The sequence below is a fragment of the Geotrypetes seraphini genome, chromosome 3, assembly GCF_902459505.1.
Source record: "Geotrypetes seraphini chromosome 3, aGeoSer1.1, whole genome shotgun sequence".
NCBI lineage: Eukaryota > Metazoa > Chordata > Amphibia > Gymnophiona > Dermophiidae > Geotrypetes > Geotrypetes seraphini.
This window is the reverse complement of record NC_047086.1, coordinates 233279850-233299609: the sequence shown is the minus strand read 5'-3', so window position 1 is coordinate 233299609 and position 19760 is coordinate 233279850. Positions and strand designations below refer to the sequence as shown.

Sequence of the window (19760 nt, the reverse complement as noted above, 5' to 3'; positions counted from 1 at the left end):
ACACTCAAAAGCAGTAGGTGCCTACCACCCAATTAATTTTAGTTTAAGCTAATTATAGTTTATTTATTTGTATCCCGCTTTATATAAAGCGGGTCACAACAAATACATACGCAATAAAAATATCAATACATACAGTGCATTGCAAACTAAACACAGAGAGTAAAAAGACATATCAGCGACCAACGCTCAACTTTACCATAAAGAACTTAATTCCCTTACTTCATCTTACAAAATAAGTACTTCTTCAGTAATTTCTTAAATTTATACAGATTTTCCTGCTGATTCATGTAGATTGGAATCTCATTCCATGCTTGAGGGCTTATACAGGAAAACATGCTTGTCTTGAACACTTTCAACCTCATTTGCTTGACCTCATTTCCCCCAACACCCCCCTCTGAGTGAACACTTTGTCAGTATAGTGGGGGATTCCCCACACACATTCCTCTGAGCGCTAACAGTAGCAGTTTTTAGGCAGCACGCAGAAGTCCTGCTCGGGATTGGCTGTGCACGATTGTCGGCATGGCAATGTCCCGCACAGTTTTGACTCATCACCTTGCTAGCTAGGTAGAGCTTTGACTGGATTTTAAAAGGGCCATGCATTGTCTGAGGAGTTTCAGGTAGATGGTATCTCTTTCGTTATATTCTAGTTTCTGAATGCTTATGTCATTAACACTTTTGCTCCAAACTCTGTGTCCTGTTACTCTACTCCAGCCTCTGTTTATTGTTCATAGCTTGGAGAATAGAGTTCTGTTTGACACTGCTACATCTTCTTTCATTGTGCATATCTTGCAGAGTAAAGTTCTGTTTGACACTGGTACCAAATCCAGCTATCTTTTGTATTCATTGAAAGGGGTACTAAACTTCTTGATTTCAGGCTTGCAATAGTATAAATCAAAGATTAATGGCTTCTTTTACAAAGGTGCGCTAGCGTTTTTAACGCACGCACTGTATTAGCGTGCGCTATAGCGCGCACTAGCCAAAAATCTACCGCCTGCTCAAAAGGAGGCGGTAGCGGCTAGCGAGCGCTATTCTGCGCGTTAAGGCCCTAGCGCGGCTTTGTAAAAGGAGCCCTAAATTTATCAATTCAATTGCACTGATAGATCATTTATGGAAGAAGGCGAAACCTCAGACCATATTGCTGCATCTCATAACAGCCAATGAATTATTGCACTTATATTAAAGGGACGGAGGCGGACCAATGATTGAAACCACAACATTGCATTTGTCAAATAGCCATTGGCTATTATGAGAAGCTGCAATATGGTCTGAGGTTTCACCTTCTTCCATAAATGATCTATCAGTGCAATTGAATTGATAAATTTAATCTTAGTTTTATTCCACTTTTGTTGTGTATTTGATATTTTGGTTGTGGAATTACTGCTTTTTTGTTTTGCAATAGTATAAAGACAGATGGCTAGAGCATTTCAGAGGTCAGCTTGAGAAATAATTTATATAATTCTTAGCTATAACTTTCTTAGATTCAGATATCCCGTAAAATTAATCATATCATGCTACAAAACCAAAAGTGTAGTTCTTTCTGTAACATCTAGAATAGATTGTTTCAGAATTCCAGTTAAGTCCCAGCTGTCCATAGTAACCTCTTCTGCCAATTGACCCACAGCCTCTGAAGCCACCCGAGTCCTTTTAACTGGCAAAAAGTGTATCTTACAAAGTGGAGGTTTAACCATCTCTTTAAGAAATTTATGAAAGAGTTCTCTCAGTGACATTACTGAAGACTCTGGGAAATTGAATTATCTTCAATTGAATGCTCTTGTGTAATTGTCAAAGTCTTCAACCTTCTTGCAGAGAATATTTTTCTCCTGAATGAAAGTGGTCTAAACTGCCTCAACCAAAGTGATTTCAGTAATAACGTGTTCAAGTTTTGCGATATGGGCAGATACTCGAGATTGCAAAGCCTGGTAAATAGCTGAATTATCTATTGTAGAATTGACAAAATCAGATAAAGCCTCAAGAGCTTCCAGATAGAGTCCAGGATGAGTTCTGCCAACCAAATCATTGTTGGTTCAACTTTGTCCAAAGGCAAAATGGCACTATAGCCACTTTCCCCTTCCTCCATACTGCTAACAACAGAGGCAGGCAAAAATCCATATGAATGGCTGCATACACTCTTTAAAATCAGCCGTGAAGTTCCTCCAGTCGCCTCACACACACCAAAGCCTGAAGGGAAAGCCTTCCTCCCCTGGATGTCTGTACTGGGAAAAGAGTGCACATTCTTTGCCAATATTGCACCTTCTTTCGGAAGGGTATGCCATCTTAGAAACATAGAAATATAGAAACATAGAAAATGATGGCAGAAAAGGGTCATAGCCCATCAAGTCTGCCCACTCTAATGACCCACCCCCACGGCTTTACACCCTTAGAGATCCCACGTGAATATCCCATTTTCTCTTAAAATCTGACACGCTGTTAGCCTCGATCACCTGCAGAGGGAGTTCGTTCCAGTGATCGACCACTCTTTCGGTGAAGAAATACTTTCTGGAATCACCATGAAATTTACCTCCCCTGATTTTCAGCGGAATCCCTCTGGTGGTCGAGGGGCCTATAAGACGGAAAATATCATCTTCCACCTCGATACGACCTGTGATATATTTAAACGTCTCAATCATGTCTCCTCTCTCTCTTCGTTCCTCTAGTGTGTACACCTGCAATTTATTTAGCCTTTCTTCATACGGGAGATCCTTCAGACCCGAGACCATCCTGGTGGCCATTCACTGAACCGACTCAATTCTCAACACATCTTTCCGGTAATGTGGTCTCCAGAATTGAACACAATACTCCAAATGAGGTCTCACCATGGATCTGTACAACGGCATTATGACTTCTAGCCTCCTGCTGACAAAACCTCTACGGATACAACCCATCATTTGCCATGCCTTGGAGGAAGCCTTTTCCACTTGATTGGCAGTTTTCATGTCATCACTAATGATTACTCCTAAATCGCGTTCTGCCGTGGTCCTAGCCAAGGTCTCACCATTCAGTGAGTAAGTTCTGCATGGATTTCTTTTACCCAGGTGCATTACGATATTCATCTCAGAACAAAATCAATACCCCCAAAAACAAAATTAACATTCCTGTAAATGACTTGGAAAATGATTGGGACAATATTTCAGTTTTTGCGCTGGGTCATGCTATAGGAGAGACAGGTTCAAAAGGCTGCTGCACAACTCGTATTCCATGAGAGCCGCCATGCTCACATTATCCCCCTCCTCCAGTCACTTCATTGGCTCCCCATCCATTTCCAAATACAGTTCAAACTCCTCTTACTGACTTACAAGTGCATTCACTCTATAGCCCCTGGATATCTCTCCTCACTCATTTCCCCTTATGCTCCCCCCTCCCCCTGTGTGAACTCTATTCATCAGCTAAGTCCCTCTTATTTGCACCCTTTACCTCCATCGCCAACTCCAGACTCCATCCATTCTTTCTTGCCACACCGTATGCCTGGAACAGGCTGCCATAGCCAATATATCATGTTTCGTCTCTAGCGGTATTCAAATCTAAACTAAAAACCCACTTCTTTGAAGCTGCTTTCAACTCATAATTCCTACTCACTATTCAATACCTATTCCTATGGTATCATTCCTTCTACCAGAAACTCCCCAATCCTAAGATGTCCTGTCTGTCTATCCATATTAGCGTGTAAGTTCTTCTGAGCAGGGAGTGTCTATTGAATATTAAATGTACAGCGCTGCATATGCTTTTCAGCGCTATAGAAATGATATCCAGCAGCTCTGTATTCATGTCTGTAGCCTCTTCATTTGTTTTCTGGGAACTAAAGGGAGATAAGTGCTATACAGGGCAGATAAAGGAGGAACCCCTTATCTATTGCACTGATATGTTATGCAGCATCCTCCAAATGGCAACAGAACCCACAAGAGAGGGGTTTATATTCGGCTGGTGCTTACAAATAGAGGAAATGTTTCATCCAGGTATGTGGATTATCCTGTGTATAACAAAATTTATATGTTAAGGTAAATTACTGTAGATTGTGATGTCATCATCTGACAAGATGGACGTGCGAGTTAGACTCTCTTCACTCTCTTTTTCAAACATAGTTCCAGACAAAAGTTAACAGATAATTCCTTCATTTCAAACAACTTTGCGGAACATTAAAGATGTCAAATCAGAGGCTTCTAATAACATTACATCATGTTCAAAACGATCCAAATTTGAACCACCGACACTGGAGAAAATGGCAGTTAAAACATCTGGAGCAGCAAATGAGCTTTTGTTAAAGGAGATTCAGGCTCTAAGAGAAGTTATTCAGAGTAGTGAAGACGCAGAGGGATTGCGAAGATCTACAACGTGACATAATCAGGCTCGAGGAATGGGCTGCGATATGGCAGATGAGGTTCAACGTGGACAAGTGTAAAGTGATGCATGTTGGTAACAAAAATCTCATGCACCAATACAGGATGTCCAAGGCGGTACTTGCAGAGACCTCCCAGGAAAGGGACTTGGGAGTTCTGATCGACAAGTCCATGAAGCCGTCCGTGCAATGTGCAGCTGCGGCGAAAAGGGCAAACAGAATGCTAGGAATAATAAAGAAGGAGATCACGAACAGATTGGAGAAGGTTATCATGCCGCTGTAACGGGCCATGGTGCACCCTCACCTGGAGTACTGCGTCCAGCACTGGTCACTGTACATGAAGAAGGACACGGTACTACTTAAAAGAGTCCAGAGAAGAGCAACTAAGATGGTTAAGGGGTTGGAGGAGCTGCCGTACAGCGAAAGATTAGAGAAACTGGGCCTCTTCTCCCTCAAACAGAGGAGATTGAGAGGGGACACGATCGAAACATTCAAGGTACTGAAGGTATTGACTTAGTAGATAAGGACAGGTTGTTCACCCTCTCCAAGGTAGGGAGAATGAGAGGGCACTCTCTAAAGTTGAAAGGGGATAGATTTCGTACAAACGTAAGGAAGTTCTTCTTCACCCAGAGAGTGGCAGAAAACTGGAACGCTCTTCCGGAGTCTGTCATAGGGGAACACACCCTCCAGGGATTCAAGACTAAGTTAGACAAGTTCCTGCTGAACAAGGACGTACGCTGGTAGGGCTAGTGTCAGTTAGGGCGCTGGTCTTTGACCAGAGGACCGTCATTTGAGCGGACTGCTGAGCATGATGGACCACAGGTCTGACCCAGCAGCGGCAATTCTTATGTTCTTATATCCTCTCAACATTCTGAAACTACAAAAGAACTAAAAGCGTTATGATTTTTATTGTATTACTAGGCTTTAACGGGTGCTAGAATAGATGTGTCTGTCTGTCTTTCTTTCTTTCTGTTCCTCTTTCTCCTTGGCTGCTTTCTGTCTGTCTGTCTTTCTTTCTGTCTCTCTCTCTCCTTGGCCGCTGTCTGTCTGTCTCCCTGTCTGTCTGTCTTTATTTCTTTCTTGCTCGCTCCTTGGCCGCTATCTGTCTGTCTCTCTGGCCCCCTGTCTATTTGTCATTCTTTCTGTCTGTCTCTCCCTGGCCCCTTGTCTGTCTGTCTTTCTTTCTCACTCCTTGGCCGCTGTCTGTCTGTCTGTATGTCTTTCTGGCCCCCTGTATGTTTGTCATTCTTTCTGTCTGTATCTCTCCCTGGTCCCTTGTCTGTCTGTCTTTCTTTCTGTCTGTCTCTCTTCCTGGCCTCCTTCATATCTCTCTCTGGCCCTCTGAGCAAACCAAGATTGCTGCCTGCCCCCACCCCCAGCACACCCCTCCCCCAAAGCAGCCCCTTTTCCCTTTCCCCCTCCACTTCTTTCTATCTGTCTCGCTGTCTCTCTCCCTGGCCCCCCTGCCTATCTCTCTCTGCCCCCCCCAGAGCAAACCACGATTGCTGCCTGCCCCCCAGCAAACCCTCCCCCTAATGCAGTCCCTTTTCCCTCTCCCCCTCCACTTCCCTGTGCAGCAGTAGCAGCTGGACGCCTCGCAGCACCTGGAAGGACACCCTCCTGCCGTTGCTCTCACTGCCGCAAGCCGCTGCACGCCACACGCGCCGCAAGCCTCTGTGCACCGCAAATCAAATCTGGCACAGAGTCAGAAATCACGTCGGCAGGGATCACAAAATTGTAAGTGCGCATGCGCGTTTAGGGTTTTATTACAGAGGATATATTATGTTGATATTGAAAATAAATAAAATTTCATGGAAAAAAAATTACTGTAAGAAGAAAAGGGGTATGCTTTTAAAAAGAAGAGACTGAGAGCATCACAAGCCAAAAGGGATTGCCAAACTGGGAGAACAGGGATGGATATCTGGAAAATAAAGAAAGTAGGTAGGGTGGCGATGGAACAAATAAGAGGAAATATAGCAGATGCAAGATATTTTTCAATTATATCTGTGCAAGGGGAAGCACAAATTTGGAATAAGGAAAGCATGGAGGAAGAACCCCTCATTAACAGCAGAGCTAATTATGGTGATGAGGTAACGACCATACCATTTTCAGAAGAGACGATTTTTGAGGAGCTTTTAAATTGAAAATTAGATGGATCAAAAAATGATGATAGAGCATTATGTGCAAATAAGAGGCAATTCCACTAAAGACACTAAGCAGTAGGTGCCCAAAAATCTGAGCTCTGTTCTAGTACTCTGTAACGGCAAATTTCTGCTACAAATCCATTATAGAATTCTAGCATAAGTTGGCAATAATGTCCCTAAATGTAGACAGAAATAATTATGCCAGTTCTATGGCAGGGATAAATGTTTGCACCTAAATGCGGCCCTTGCTCATGTCTTGGTAGTAGTAGGTGCTTTGGAAATGGGAGTGCCTGCCACCCTTTTCCACCCTCTAACTGGGTCCCATAAGAAGCACAAGGCCATACACTGACATACAATTGCCTCCTGTGTATTAATGCCATGGAGATGTTTAAATGTCTCTATCATATCCCCTCTCTCCTTCCTTCCTTCCAGAATATACATATTTATTTATTTATTCATTCAATTTTCTATACCGTTCTTCCAGGAGAGCTCAGAACGGTTTACATGAATTTATTCAGGTACTTAAGCATTTTCCCTGTCTGTCCCGCGGGCTCACAATCTACCTAATGTACCTAGGGCAATGGGAGGATTAAGTGACTTGCCCAAGGTCACAAGAAGCTGTGTGGGTTTGAACCCACAACCACAGAATGCTGAGGCTGTAGCTTTAATCACTGTGCCATACTCTCTCCTATTGAGGTCTACAATTCTGCCCCCATACACTTGAGATGTAATGGTTGTTTTGTTTGTTTTATTTTTGCAAGAAAGTGCTTATAGATATGACTGTCTATTCTAGATTGCGAATAAAGACTCCCCAAGAACCTGCTCTACTGCTCAACTCTGTGTGCTGTTCACTTTTCACTGCCGGGACATTTTTTGTACTGTACTAAAAGGCAAGATGCATCCAATGTATCATTCATGCAGATGGCTGTGTGTCAGCTTTTCTGTAATGCTTATCCATTCGTGCAAAAGGCATGAAGAGAACAGAATTGAACCCCACCGCTCAAAGATGATCCTAACATCTGCTCGACTAATACTAGATAATGAGTGTGCCGAGAATGCAGATTTGTGAGCAAAATATTGAAGAGTGTACATTACAGAAATACTGTCTAAATCAACATGCATACAAGACTTTAGAAAACCCCTGAAAGTTCTCGGGTCAATATTCAAAGTGATATAATTGGCCAGAAATAGATGCTGACCAGTTAAATTGCTTGTTCTGTGAAATCCGCTAATTTTCAGCAGCATTTTAACTGGGTATCGCTGCTGAAAATTAACAGTTAGCGCTTAAGTGAAATTAACTATTTGGGAGGCATTTCAGGGGTGGAGTCAGCACTTGGCCAGTTAAATGCAGATACTCCTTTTGTTAGGATAATAAATAACAATGAGAAGACAAAGAAATCATTATGGTTTTCTAGCAAAAATGGTTATTGTCATAAATTATATGAAATCGCAAGAAAGGGGAAGAGAGGCAGCAATATGTGGAAAAGCTAAAATAAGCTAGGAAAGTAGTGGGAAATCCAAAATGTTAATACACTAAAACAAGGAGATGACATTATTTAAAGATATGTTGGAGGCAGAAGATGCTTAAGCAGGCTGCATGATGGATGTGTGAAAGAGAAGTTCCTCTTTATCAGGGGTAGGGAACTCCGGTCCTCGAGAGCCGTATTCCAGTCGGGTTTTTAGGATTTCCCCAATGAATATGCATGAGATCTATGTGCATGCACTGCTTTCAATGCATATTCATTGGGGAATCCTGAAAATCTGACTAGAATACGGCTCTCGAGGACCGGAGTTCCCTACCCCTGCTCTATATATTCCATATTTTCAGATTTAATATGTTTAGTTATTCTGCACACTCAGAGAGCCATTTTTGAAAAGGATGTCTTCAAGAAGACCGGTTTGGATGTTTCCTGCTAAACATCCAAAGTCGGAAGCACATAAACGTCCATTTTCGAAAGCCAAACCACTAAATGCTTAACTTTATACTCCATTTTTGACCAAAGAAATGTCCAAGTTGAAAATATCCAAATCCAGACTATTTGGATGCAAGAGGGGCCAGCATTGTGATGGATTGGCTACACAGACATGCCAACAGAGCAGTGGGGCACTGCTGTGAACTTCACATAAAGTGTTCCAGATGTACATCTCACTATAACTCTCTTATAATTTATGCTGAGTCCTCCAAAACTCCCCAAAACCTACTAGACCCACCTATCTACCATCCCAAAAGCCCTCATTGCTACAGATGGCACCTAAATGGCAGCAGAGTAGGATTTTGGTGGATTTTAGTGAACTCACACTTTCTACCATAAATGTAATGATTAGAGTGGCATATGGGCCTGGGTCCTTCTCTCTATGGTTCACTAGCCCAGGGGTAGGCAATTCTAGTCCTCGAGAGCCATAGAGAGAAGGACCCAGGCCCATATGCCACTCTAATCACTACATTTATGGTAGAAAGTGTGAGTTCACTAAAATCTATCAAAATCCTACTCTACTGCCATTTAGGTGCGACTTGTAGCCATGAGGGCTATTGGAATGGTAGACAGGTGGCTCTAGTAGGTTTGGGGGAGTTTTGGAGGGCTCAGCATAAATTATAAGAGAGTTATAGTGAGATGAATGAGTAATGGAGAATTTGAATCAAGCCACTTGGGAAGTTTCTGAATTTAAAATAGAGCTACATGGAGCTAGGGTATGCTTTTGGAATATTGTAAGAAAAAACATATTCCAAGGGGGCTGAGGATTGTTAAAGAACTGAGATTATTTTTAGAAGATTAAGATTCTTTGACCAAATAGGCTTCCATTTTGAACCAATGTTCACTTGACCTTATAGTTTTGATCACTGAGAAAACTAGAGTTGATGTTGAGCGTTTTCAAAGTGATATGGACATCAAACTGATTGAATTGAAGAAAGATTTTACACAAGAAAAGTTTGGCCAATTATATCCGTAAACAAATAAGAAGGCTGAGCAATTTAAATATGATTTGCAGTGATCTAAAATAAAAAAAATACAAGCAGGATGAAAAGGATTATAACACATTTTTGGTATATTCCTGGTTGAACTCTGAGTATGTTTGCAAAGGTGGCAAGAAGAGGAGGGGAATAGTAGATACTGGGAATTTGTCAGAAGACTCTGGAAGTGATATTTTAGACCAGTGGTTCCCAAACCTGTCCTGGGGGGCCCCCAGCCAGTCAGGTTTTCAAGATATCCCTAATGAATATGCATGAGAGAGATTTGCGTATAATGGAAGTGACAGGTATGCAAATCTCTCTCATGCATATTCATTAGGGATATCTTGAAAACCTGACTGGCTGGGGGTCCCCCAGGACAGGTTTGGGAACCACTGTTTTAGACAAACGGAGACAACAGAAAGAGCAATTGGTGAAGTCAAAAGGAAGAATAAAAGAACAAACCAATGTCATTCAAGAACACCTGACAATGCGTTCTCAAAGAGGGAAGAGCTATCAGTGATTAATTTGTCTAGATATCAACTGATATCTTGTGAATTGTCTGTTCAACAGAAAGGATTGTATTTCATGCCAGCAAGTTATTTGAAGTACTTTTTATCTGTACCTAACATCTTAAATTTTAAAAATAAATGTTCATTGGAAGGAACTGAAACTTCTTTGATGAGGAAGAGATCTAAGAGGACTCCTCCTACTTTTTTCAGCCCGGGTTTATTTACCATACATATATACAATTGATCATTAGAGATTGTGAGCAACTATTTGTGACTAAAAATAATTTTCATCAACATAATTGCTCTAAAGAAGAATTTGCAGTGAAATGATCCTTATGATACAATCTAGACATCGTGATTAGAAGATCTGATAAAAGGGAAGCATTAGTAATCCTGAATTTTGATGACTATGAGACCGAAGTCATAAAGCAGCAATAATCTTGTGGATCCAATTATAAGAACATAAGAATAGCCTTATTGGGTCAAACCAATGGTCCATCTAGCCCAGTATCTCATCTTCACGGAGGCCAATCCAAGTCACAAGTACCTGGCAAAAACCTAAACAGTAGCAGCATTCCATGCCACCGATCCAGGACAAGCAATGGCTTCCCCTATGTCTGCCTACAGATCCAACTGCTTTACTACAGTTAGAAATACAATAACTAAGATAGCGGTTCTGAAGCAGGTTATCTGACCTTTTCTGAGTATAAATTTTTGAATGTACAATATACAAAGATTCCACATATTTATCTATTTCCCAAAATACACAAAATTGTAAATAATTTACCTAGACAGCCCATTGTCTCCAGCAAGGGTTCCTTATTGGAGACCTTTTCTACGTTTATAGATTGTTTTTTTTAGACCTTTGGTAAAACATACTCTTTCTTATATTAAGGATTCTTATATTAGGGAAAGAAGTAAGAGAAATTCTGTCAGTTACATTTTTGGTAATACTGGATGTGAAGTCCCTATATAATAATAATAATTTATTTTCTTGTATACCATCCCACCAGCAGTTCACAACAAAGGAACTGAGACATTTCAGTTAAAAAGTACAATTTCAAAAACACACAGCTACTATGAATGCATCAATTAAATACATCAATTAAAAGGTACAATTAAAATACATAACCTAATAAAACACATTCTTAAATATATAATTTAGAATCAACATTCCTGTTATCAAATAGGTAAGTTTTCAGTAGTTTCCTAAATGTAAGATAAAAATAGGCTTGAGAAATCAACGGACATCCAGGAATTCATCTTCCCTGCCTGATATTCCAACGTCCTGTCCCAAAAAATCTTATAATGACAGGCCCTTGAGGTAGGGAAGATGAACATACCTGAATTTCTGGTACATTTTATTGAATACATACAATGATTCCGCAGAATGAGGCTTTAACAGTGAGGGAAAAATGTTTGAGACAGAATCCTAATGAGCATGGGATCCCAGTAACCTTTTTGACAGATTTAGCTGCCATGGTGATGAAGAAAAATTATTTTCACTATCGAGAACACTTTTTCAGCAGACATCATGAGTAGCGATGGGTGCCACTATGGAACAATGGGTGAAGATTGTTTTTTCAACCAAAGTGAAATTGTGGCTCCATTATATTTATGATATCTTCATGCTTTGGTCAGGGACAAGGGATCTTTTAGAAAGTTATTTTGAATGGTTAAATACAAGGCATCCTGCTATTAAATTTGTTATGACAGATGAAGACAGCCATATTTCTTTTCTTAATGTGTAAGTATACAAAGAAAATTTTCATTTTAGAACTGTGGTACATAAGGAAGACACACAGGAACACATTTTCACATTTTGATAGCTGACATCCTCCATCCTTAAGGAAAATCCTTCCATTTTGCCAATTTTGTCAGTATCAAAGTGAAACAGTGTGGTAGCCTTGTTAGTCTGCTGTTTGAGATAATAAAGGTAATACCTTCTTTAGATCAGAAATTAACAAATATAAGCAAATGTTGACAACTGCCAGATATATAAGTGAAACATCAAAGCATTCCAGTGAGAGTCACACAGGTGGAGCAAGAGGTGGATAAGGTGAAAGAAAAAAAAAAAGGGCTGGTTGGGTAAGAGACAGAGACATGGGCAGGTGATAAAAAGAAGATAAAAAGTTATAAAAATTCATGGTCTGTAATGTAAGAGGAAGCCAAGGTCCTTGTTGAGTCCTGTTTTATGGGTATCAAAATGTTTTATCATTTTAATTTCAAAGGTTTTACGTTCCTAGATTGTTAAAATTTCTTTTCAGTATTCTCATCATAAAATCATTGATGCAATCTTCTGGCTTGTCGAAGTGTTGTCCCACAGAGGTAATAATATCTTGGTTAGCATTACAGTTTTTAATATACCGTATATACTCGAATATAAACTGGGATTTTGGGGCCAAAAAAACTGGCCCAAAAATGGGGGTCCCAGTTTATATTTGAGCCAACACCCCCTCCCAGAATTATTTCCAGCCGCCACCATTGCAAGGCCCTGCACCCAGCCCCCTCCCTGACCTAGACTCATAACTCATCTGCCGATCCCATCAAGCAGCCTGTTGAAAGTCTTAATATTGTTGTACGGTACAGATACTATCATTTTCTACCCATCCCACCTCTCGGACCCGCCATTCCCCACGCGGCAATTGGGACAGCTTTTTGCAGGCGCTCTGAGGCATCCCTGGCCGGCTTACACAGATGTGTGTGCACAGTCGCCACCGCTTCAGCATGCGAAGTGAGCTGTAGCGCGCCGGGTGACCGGATAACTTTTACACAACGCCCCGCCCCCCCTCATGCTCCAGCTCCCGCTCTTCACCAACACAGCAACAAGAAATACAGTGTGGCTTCCTCCGGAGGGGAGGCCTTGGCACCTGCGGAGGTGGTAAGAGAAGAATTGAGAGAGGGAAACTACTATCCAGTCTGTGCACATGTTACATTTTTAAAATAGGGAGATCAGGGACACTCACAGCCTCTCACAAAAGGTCGGAAATAGTTCCTTGTTTCCCTCTAAGACCAAAGCTTTCTATCATCATCTGTATTTATATAGAGAGGACAATTCCGTGCCATTTAGCAAAAGCTCCCATCCCTCACTCCTAACAGTATTATGCCTTTTGAAAGGTTCATGATATGCTAGCTCCCCAACTATTGCATTTATAGAGAGGCCAAGGATAGCTACTTTTTCCTTAATTTTTGTATTGATAAACTCAGAACCCTTCTCTCCCCTGTCATCTATAAAGAATAGCCCAGTGACTCTCAAACTGTGTGCCACAAAAGATTCCCAATTTTTACTTTATTATTAAAAATTCCCTTCATAAGTATACACTAGGATAGATTGCATACACAAGAGTCTGTTATGAGCATCTGGGAGCGTAAAGATACAATCACCCAGACAATCATCTTTCTTTGACTTGATTGGTCCTTGAAAACTAACTGCAAGTAATTTTATTTTTATTTTTTTGAAAAACCACGAATACGGTTTTTAGGCAGGGGAGACAGGAGAGGGCAGCCAGAGCGCCAGCGAATGAAGGAAATCACTCGCTGTATGCTCTGACCGCCTCTTCCTGTACTAAAGTCGGGCTTCACCAATCAGGCCTCTCCTGCTTGGTCATTCGCAGTCAGAAAATACTGCGAATGACTGGGACTGCGAACCGCCGACCGTGAATATGCGGGGAGCACTGTACATACGATAATCCTAGTTTTAAGCATCAGGCTTGTTTCTCCAATGTAGCACCCTTCTTTTCACTTTTTGCATTGAATTATATATATATATATATATATATACCACATTGGAGGATGAGCATGTGAAGGAATCCCTTATGTTGAATGTTTTTCCCATGGGGTTCTGTGAAATGCATTGGCAAAGTTTGCAGTTAAGTATATTGCATGGACTTGTGCCATTCTCTTCCTTGTGAGTTTGTGTTGTGAGTGCATTTTTCACCAGATTTGTTTTAGATTAGGTAGCTGTTGGAAGGCCAGCATAGATGGAGCAGGGAATATTTCTTTCAGCAATTCATTCTTCTTTAGTAATGATTGTATGTTTTTTATATTTTTCTCAGTATTTCCAGCTCTGAGTTGTATGTTACCACCAGGGGAATTCTTTCTGTGTGTGTGCGGTTGTTTTTTGTTTTTTTGTCTTTGTACTGCAATAAGTCTCCTCTGGGCATTTCAAGGGAGGAGGAAATATTCTTGGAGATTTTGGAGTTCTATCCTTTTTATTTTAAATATTCAGTCAGAGTTTTAAGGTGTTTATCTCTGTCTCAAGCAGATATGGATGTGTGGTTTGGCTGTATAATGGATCTTTTTTTGTATGTGAGGAGTGGAAGGTGGAGTTGTGGACATCTGTCTATAGGTTTACTGTAAATATATGTTTGTATAAAGCCATTGTTGATAGAAACTGTGGTGCCAAGAAAGTTGACTTTTTCTGAGGAGTAGTCAATTTTGAATTTGCTTGTCGGATGATGTGTACTGAAAAAATTGTAAAAAATATGTGTCTCTTCTCCCTCAGTCCAAATCATAAAAATGTCATCAATGTTATCTGTAGTATTTAAGGGTTTTTGTCTGATGTGTATCCAGAAATGTCTCTTCCAGTTCTGCCATGAAGAGGTTTGCATATTGTGGTGCCATCCAGGTACTCATAGCAGTGCTAATGATTTGCAGATAGATATCATTAGAACATAAGAACATAAGAATAGCCTTACTGGGTCAGACCAATGGTCCATCTAGCCAATATCCCGTCTTCATGGAGGCCAATCCAAGTTACAAGTACCTGGCAAAAAGCCAAATAGTAGCAGCATTCCATGCCACCGATCCAGGGCAAGTAGTGGATTCTCCCATGTCTGTCTCAACAGCAGTTTATGGACTTTACTTCCAGGAACTTGTCCAAACCTTTTTCTTAAACCAGCTACATTAACCGCTCTTACCACATCCTCTGGCAATGCATTCCATTGTTAAAGCAGAAATAGTCGAGTTAGAATGAATTTGATTAAGGTTGTAATAGCTTCCGGTGAGTATTTGTGGTCCAGGGAGGATATTTGTAGGAATTTTTCACATGCAGATAAGCCATCTGCATGGGGAATATTGCTATATAGTGATTCTACATCCATTGTGACTACCAGTGCTTTTGATGGTAGCTGCATGATATTGTTTAATTTGCTCAGGAAGTCCGTGGTGTCTTGCATGATGCTCTTTGTCTTGTGCACTAGAGCAGTGTTCTTCAACTGCCGGTCCGCGATGCAATTGATGCGGTGTTATCTGCGGGCCGGCTCCCTCTTCCTCATTGCCGCAGTGCACAAAGCTGCAGGCAGTGGCTCCTAAGCTCCTAGCCTTCTCTCTGAATTGCAATGTCAGAGGGAAGGCTTCCAGATGAGGCACGGGATGCGCGAGGAGCCGCTACCCGCGGCTTTGTGCACTGCGGCAGTAAGGAAGAGGGAGCCGGCCCGAAGATAATGCCAGGGACAGCATATGGCCAGGCGGGAGCAGGGCAGAGAGTAGGGCACAGCATGGAGGGAGGGAGACAACAAAGGTAGGGGGAATTATTTTATTTTTGAATTTAGTGATTGAATTGTGTCAATTTTGAGAATTTATGTCTGCTGTCTGTATTTTGCACTGTTCAGGAAAAAATACATTTGTTTCTTTTTCTCTGGGGGTTGTACTGCATGCAGAGTCTTGCATCTTAGGGTTTGTTTGTATATATTAATACTTTTAGTTTTTGGTCCCGTATTTGCATAGGGGTTATCTGTGTTCTGGTAGGAATGAATGTTGAGAAGCATACAGTATGCTTTGTGTATGTGGTTCAGTTATGTTCCAGCAGCGAAGCAAGTGTCATGTCTCTGAACATCTGATTGCCAGGCTGAGAACGCTGATGTCACACACTGCTGCAATAATTTTTGAGGCTAGAAGCAGCCATGTTGAGCACGAAGCAGAATGCAGTAACCAACAACAGTAAGTTTGCTTGGAGCAGGGGTTGTTTTTGAAGTTTTTCAATAACTTAGAGCATTGCTACCTGTATTTTTTCAGCAACAGTCCCTTAATCCCTGAATGGGATTAAAACCCACTATACTTCATAGGCGTCGGAACAGTGGAGGCCACAGGGTCCATGGTCTCCCGCAAAATTGGCAGTCAATGGTTGGTGCCTGCCCTCCCACCCATTTCCTAATTTTGTCCTTTAAATCTTAGGGGCAGCTGCCATTCTACTTCCGGGGGCAGGCTTGCTCATTGACGCTGCATGGCAACTGCCCTGAAGGGGTTGGAGACAGGAGCTTGTGACAGGATTCCACTGGGGTTAGGGTGGAGCTCCTGGGCCCCTCCTCAAGCAAATAGTGTTCCGCTGCCTATGCTGTAAATAAAATTTACCGATTCCCTGCTTGACCCTGAGAGTGTGTTTCTAAAAATGTTTCTCTAGACTCAGACTGTAAAGGAGAATCCTGTGGTCATCCTATCTACCAAAAGGAGGCGACAATACATAGTTAAGAATAATGGAGCATGCATTACTTAAACATGCCTTAAACTGCATAGAATGATTAGTAATATGCTAATACACACTAGTACATAAGGCCCTGAATTTGATAAAATGTTGATCTCAGTGAGCATGCCCAGTGCTCATCAGCTAACGATAGACTGCCTATACTGCTGAGGTACACCCACCCCAGCAGTCACGTTCCGGATCCTTAACACATCTCAAGAGCACATTCTAGAATTGGCCTAATGCTTGGTTGGTGCTAGTCCCCTACTAAACCACGCATACTTTACCCAACAGGCTTGGCCTGTTTCTGTTTTTTAGCACACAACGCGTAAAGATTAAGCTACTCACCTTGCACCCACTGACAATGCTGTGGCCCCAGGAATTTGGAGCACATTTATCACATCTTTCCCCTATGGTATTGGGAGGGCAAACACAACGGCCTGTGTCTGGGTCGCAGTTGTTGCCAACATGGGGACAGTTGCATGCTGTGAGGGTAAACAGAAAGCAGCATTAGATAAAAGTGTATTTTGTGAGCACAGGTCTTTAATCCGACTGTTCTGATTTTTTTTATTTTCACTTTTTTTCCAGTTTATGTTTTATTGTTAATTTCATTCATTGATTTGCCCCTTGTTTTGTTTTACTTTTAACATTTAAATTTCTCCAAAATTCTATTGCTCAACGGTTCCTCCTTTCTGCAGCTATTCCTATCTCTCTTCTTTGCTACCTTTCAAAGTCCTTAGATCAATGTAGTCTTGTTAGAATGTTTATTTTATTATTTTTTCTTCTATTTCTATTTCTTACTTTTATTACTCAAATAATTGTTATTTTTCCAGGTACTTCAGTTAGATTATGAGCCTTCGGGACAGTAAGGAATTTCTACGTACTTATTCTTTATTTATTTATCTTATTTTTATTGTATCCTTTAATGTATATTTCTCTGTAAACCTATATTATTTATAATTTTAATGCACACTATTGTCTATTTTCTGTAAACCGCTTAGAATCCTAACGGAGTTTAGCGGTATATAAGAAATAAATTACATTACATTACATGGTCGTCTTGCTTCACCGTTGGATTCCCAGTAGACAAAAGTTTTATACAAGGGTTAGAGCAGCAACTTGCAGAGGTAAGCACACCATTTCCGTTCAAGTGGAACATGTCATTTACATTTAAATTGCACTTAAGTGTCCTTTCCTTTCCATTTCCTCACCATATTCTTGACCCTTTGCAACACTTTAAAATATTGATGTTATTTCAAAATGCTTCGTTCCAAATTTCAGAACCTTCAATAGGGATAATTCAGTTCCTAAGTGCTAGCTACTAGCAGGTGATCTCCAGTGTGCTAAAAATCTATAATTCACTTTGGACGGAATGAGTTAGTGTAATTAGCAAGGGAATGTATATGTTTTGATCTCTGGACTTATGGTCTAAACCAGGGGTCCCCAAGCCCTGGTCCATGGCCCACTAGCAGGCAACGGCTGTCTGACAGCCAGGCCATGAGAGATCCTTCATCCCTCAGCAGAACCCCGCTGACCCTCCGACCACAAGGCCCCAATATACCTCCGTTCTAAAAAGCAGCAGCAGTGGCAGCACTGAATAGACTGCTTCACTGCCTTCCCCGGGGCCTTCCCTCTGCCACCATGTCACTGATGACATCATTAGTGATGCGGCAGCAGAGGGAAGGCCCTGGTGGGGAAGACAGCCTGTTCAGTATTGCCGCTGGTGCTGCTTTTCAGAATTGAGGTATGTTGGCACCCACAGTCGAAGGGTCATCGGTAGGGAGGGAGGGATGGAAGGGAGAGATGGAAAGGTGCACAAGGGGATGGGTTGGCAGGGTCATCGGGGTTCTTCTGCATGCATGTCACTGATTTCCATCGTCCCCAGATGGAATCATTTGGTTGCAGGAAAACAAGCTTTGGGCTCCCACTGATTCTGCATTATGGTAAATTGTATAATTTCTATTATGATAGTATAACTTAATAATAATAGAAATGTAATGTATATTGTGTATAAAAACTGCCCTACGAACCTACCCCAATTTCCTACCCTCCATCCCCCCAACAGTCTCTGGAAAAATTTGCTTCTATAAAAGCGCACCTTGGTGTCAAAAAGGTTGGAGACCACTGGTCTAAATCAAGAACAGATAAGAAGTAACAAATCTGAAGGTTCTCCCTTAGGGATCTGATTTTTTTTGTCAGCACCATTTCGGAGTGTGGTACCAGGGTGAAGGGGCAACTGGAGATTTCTCCATTTAGACCAGGATTTGGGTGTGCAGAGGTGGGAAGGAGGGATGGAGGGATGGAGGGGAGGAGTTGGCGGGGGAGCTTTTTACAAGTGTGAAGAGAGATTTTAGTAAGAATGTATGAGAGCTGATTGAAAAGTAATGAGACTGCCTCTGGTTTTCTTTCTAAGACATAGACATGGCAACGCTGTGCTGGTTTCTGTGAAGCTCATACATCGATGTTTCTGAGCCTGAAGTTGGACTGCCGTAGTCTTAATTGTTGGGTCACAGTGAGAGGAAGAACTTCGTATGTTTCATCATGGCAGATGAGGAAGGCGTATCTGTGAGAGAAGGCCAAAAGTGTGTGATTGAATTTTGTGTTAAATTTGGAAAGAGCGGTAATGAAACTCTTGAAATATTATGGCAAGCTTAGAGTAGTGAAACAATTAACCATGCTGTGGTACTCTCATAGACACATCTTCCTCATTTGCCATGATTAAGCGTACAAAGTTCTTTCTCTCGCTTAACTACATAAGTGCTAACTCTTTCCCAGACCACCTACAAATTAGCTGGTTTCAGCTTAAGTGCTCAGCATGGATATTCAGTGACACTATTTAGATAAGTACTGCTGAATATTCGTGGTTATCCCCAGACAAGCAATTTAAAAAGCTAGGAGCCTCTCCTGACTGTTTAAATTGCTTTGAATATTGGACATACAACGTCTATCATGCAAGTTAATGGCTGATGTTAACCAGATGCAAAGAAGATTTGTACATTTGAAGATACATTTGTACATTTGAAGATACATTTGTAACAATGTATCCTCAAGAAGAAGATTTTGTATCAATGTATCTGCATGTGGACTTCATTTTACATAAATCAGGATTGTCCAGGTCAGGACACACTCAGTTCCAATGGTATTTTAGAAATGGTTCTGCCGACATGGGACTTTTCTAACATAATTGCAAAACTGTATGTGAATATACTGACACACGTAGTGGGAGCTGCCATTTTACAAAGTTGTTTTAGGTGTCATCGATTCGTGTTCGAGTCCTAGCGACTTGATGAATTGCAAATCTAAAAAGAAATTGGTTTTGTGTTAGTCCAGAAAGGCCCTCCAGCATCATCCCCATGGTTGTTGTCAA

General features: G+C 41.3%; 1 protein-coding gene across 1 annotated transcript in view; it reads right to left on the bottom strand.

Moving 5' to 3' along the window:
* LOC117357257 (laminin subunit alpha-2-like) overlaps positions 1-19760 on the bottom strand; it is a 466835-nt gene that overhangs the window by 419467 nt on the left and 27608 nt on the right. Inside the window, exon 5 of the mRNA XM_033937630.1 lies at positions 16742-16878. Coding sequence (XP_033793521.1) covers positions 16742-16878 — 137 coding nt within the window. The remainder of the gene's footprint in view (positions 1-16741; positions 16879-19760) is intronic.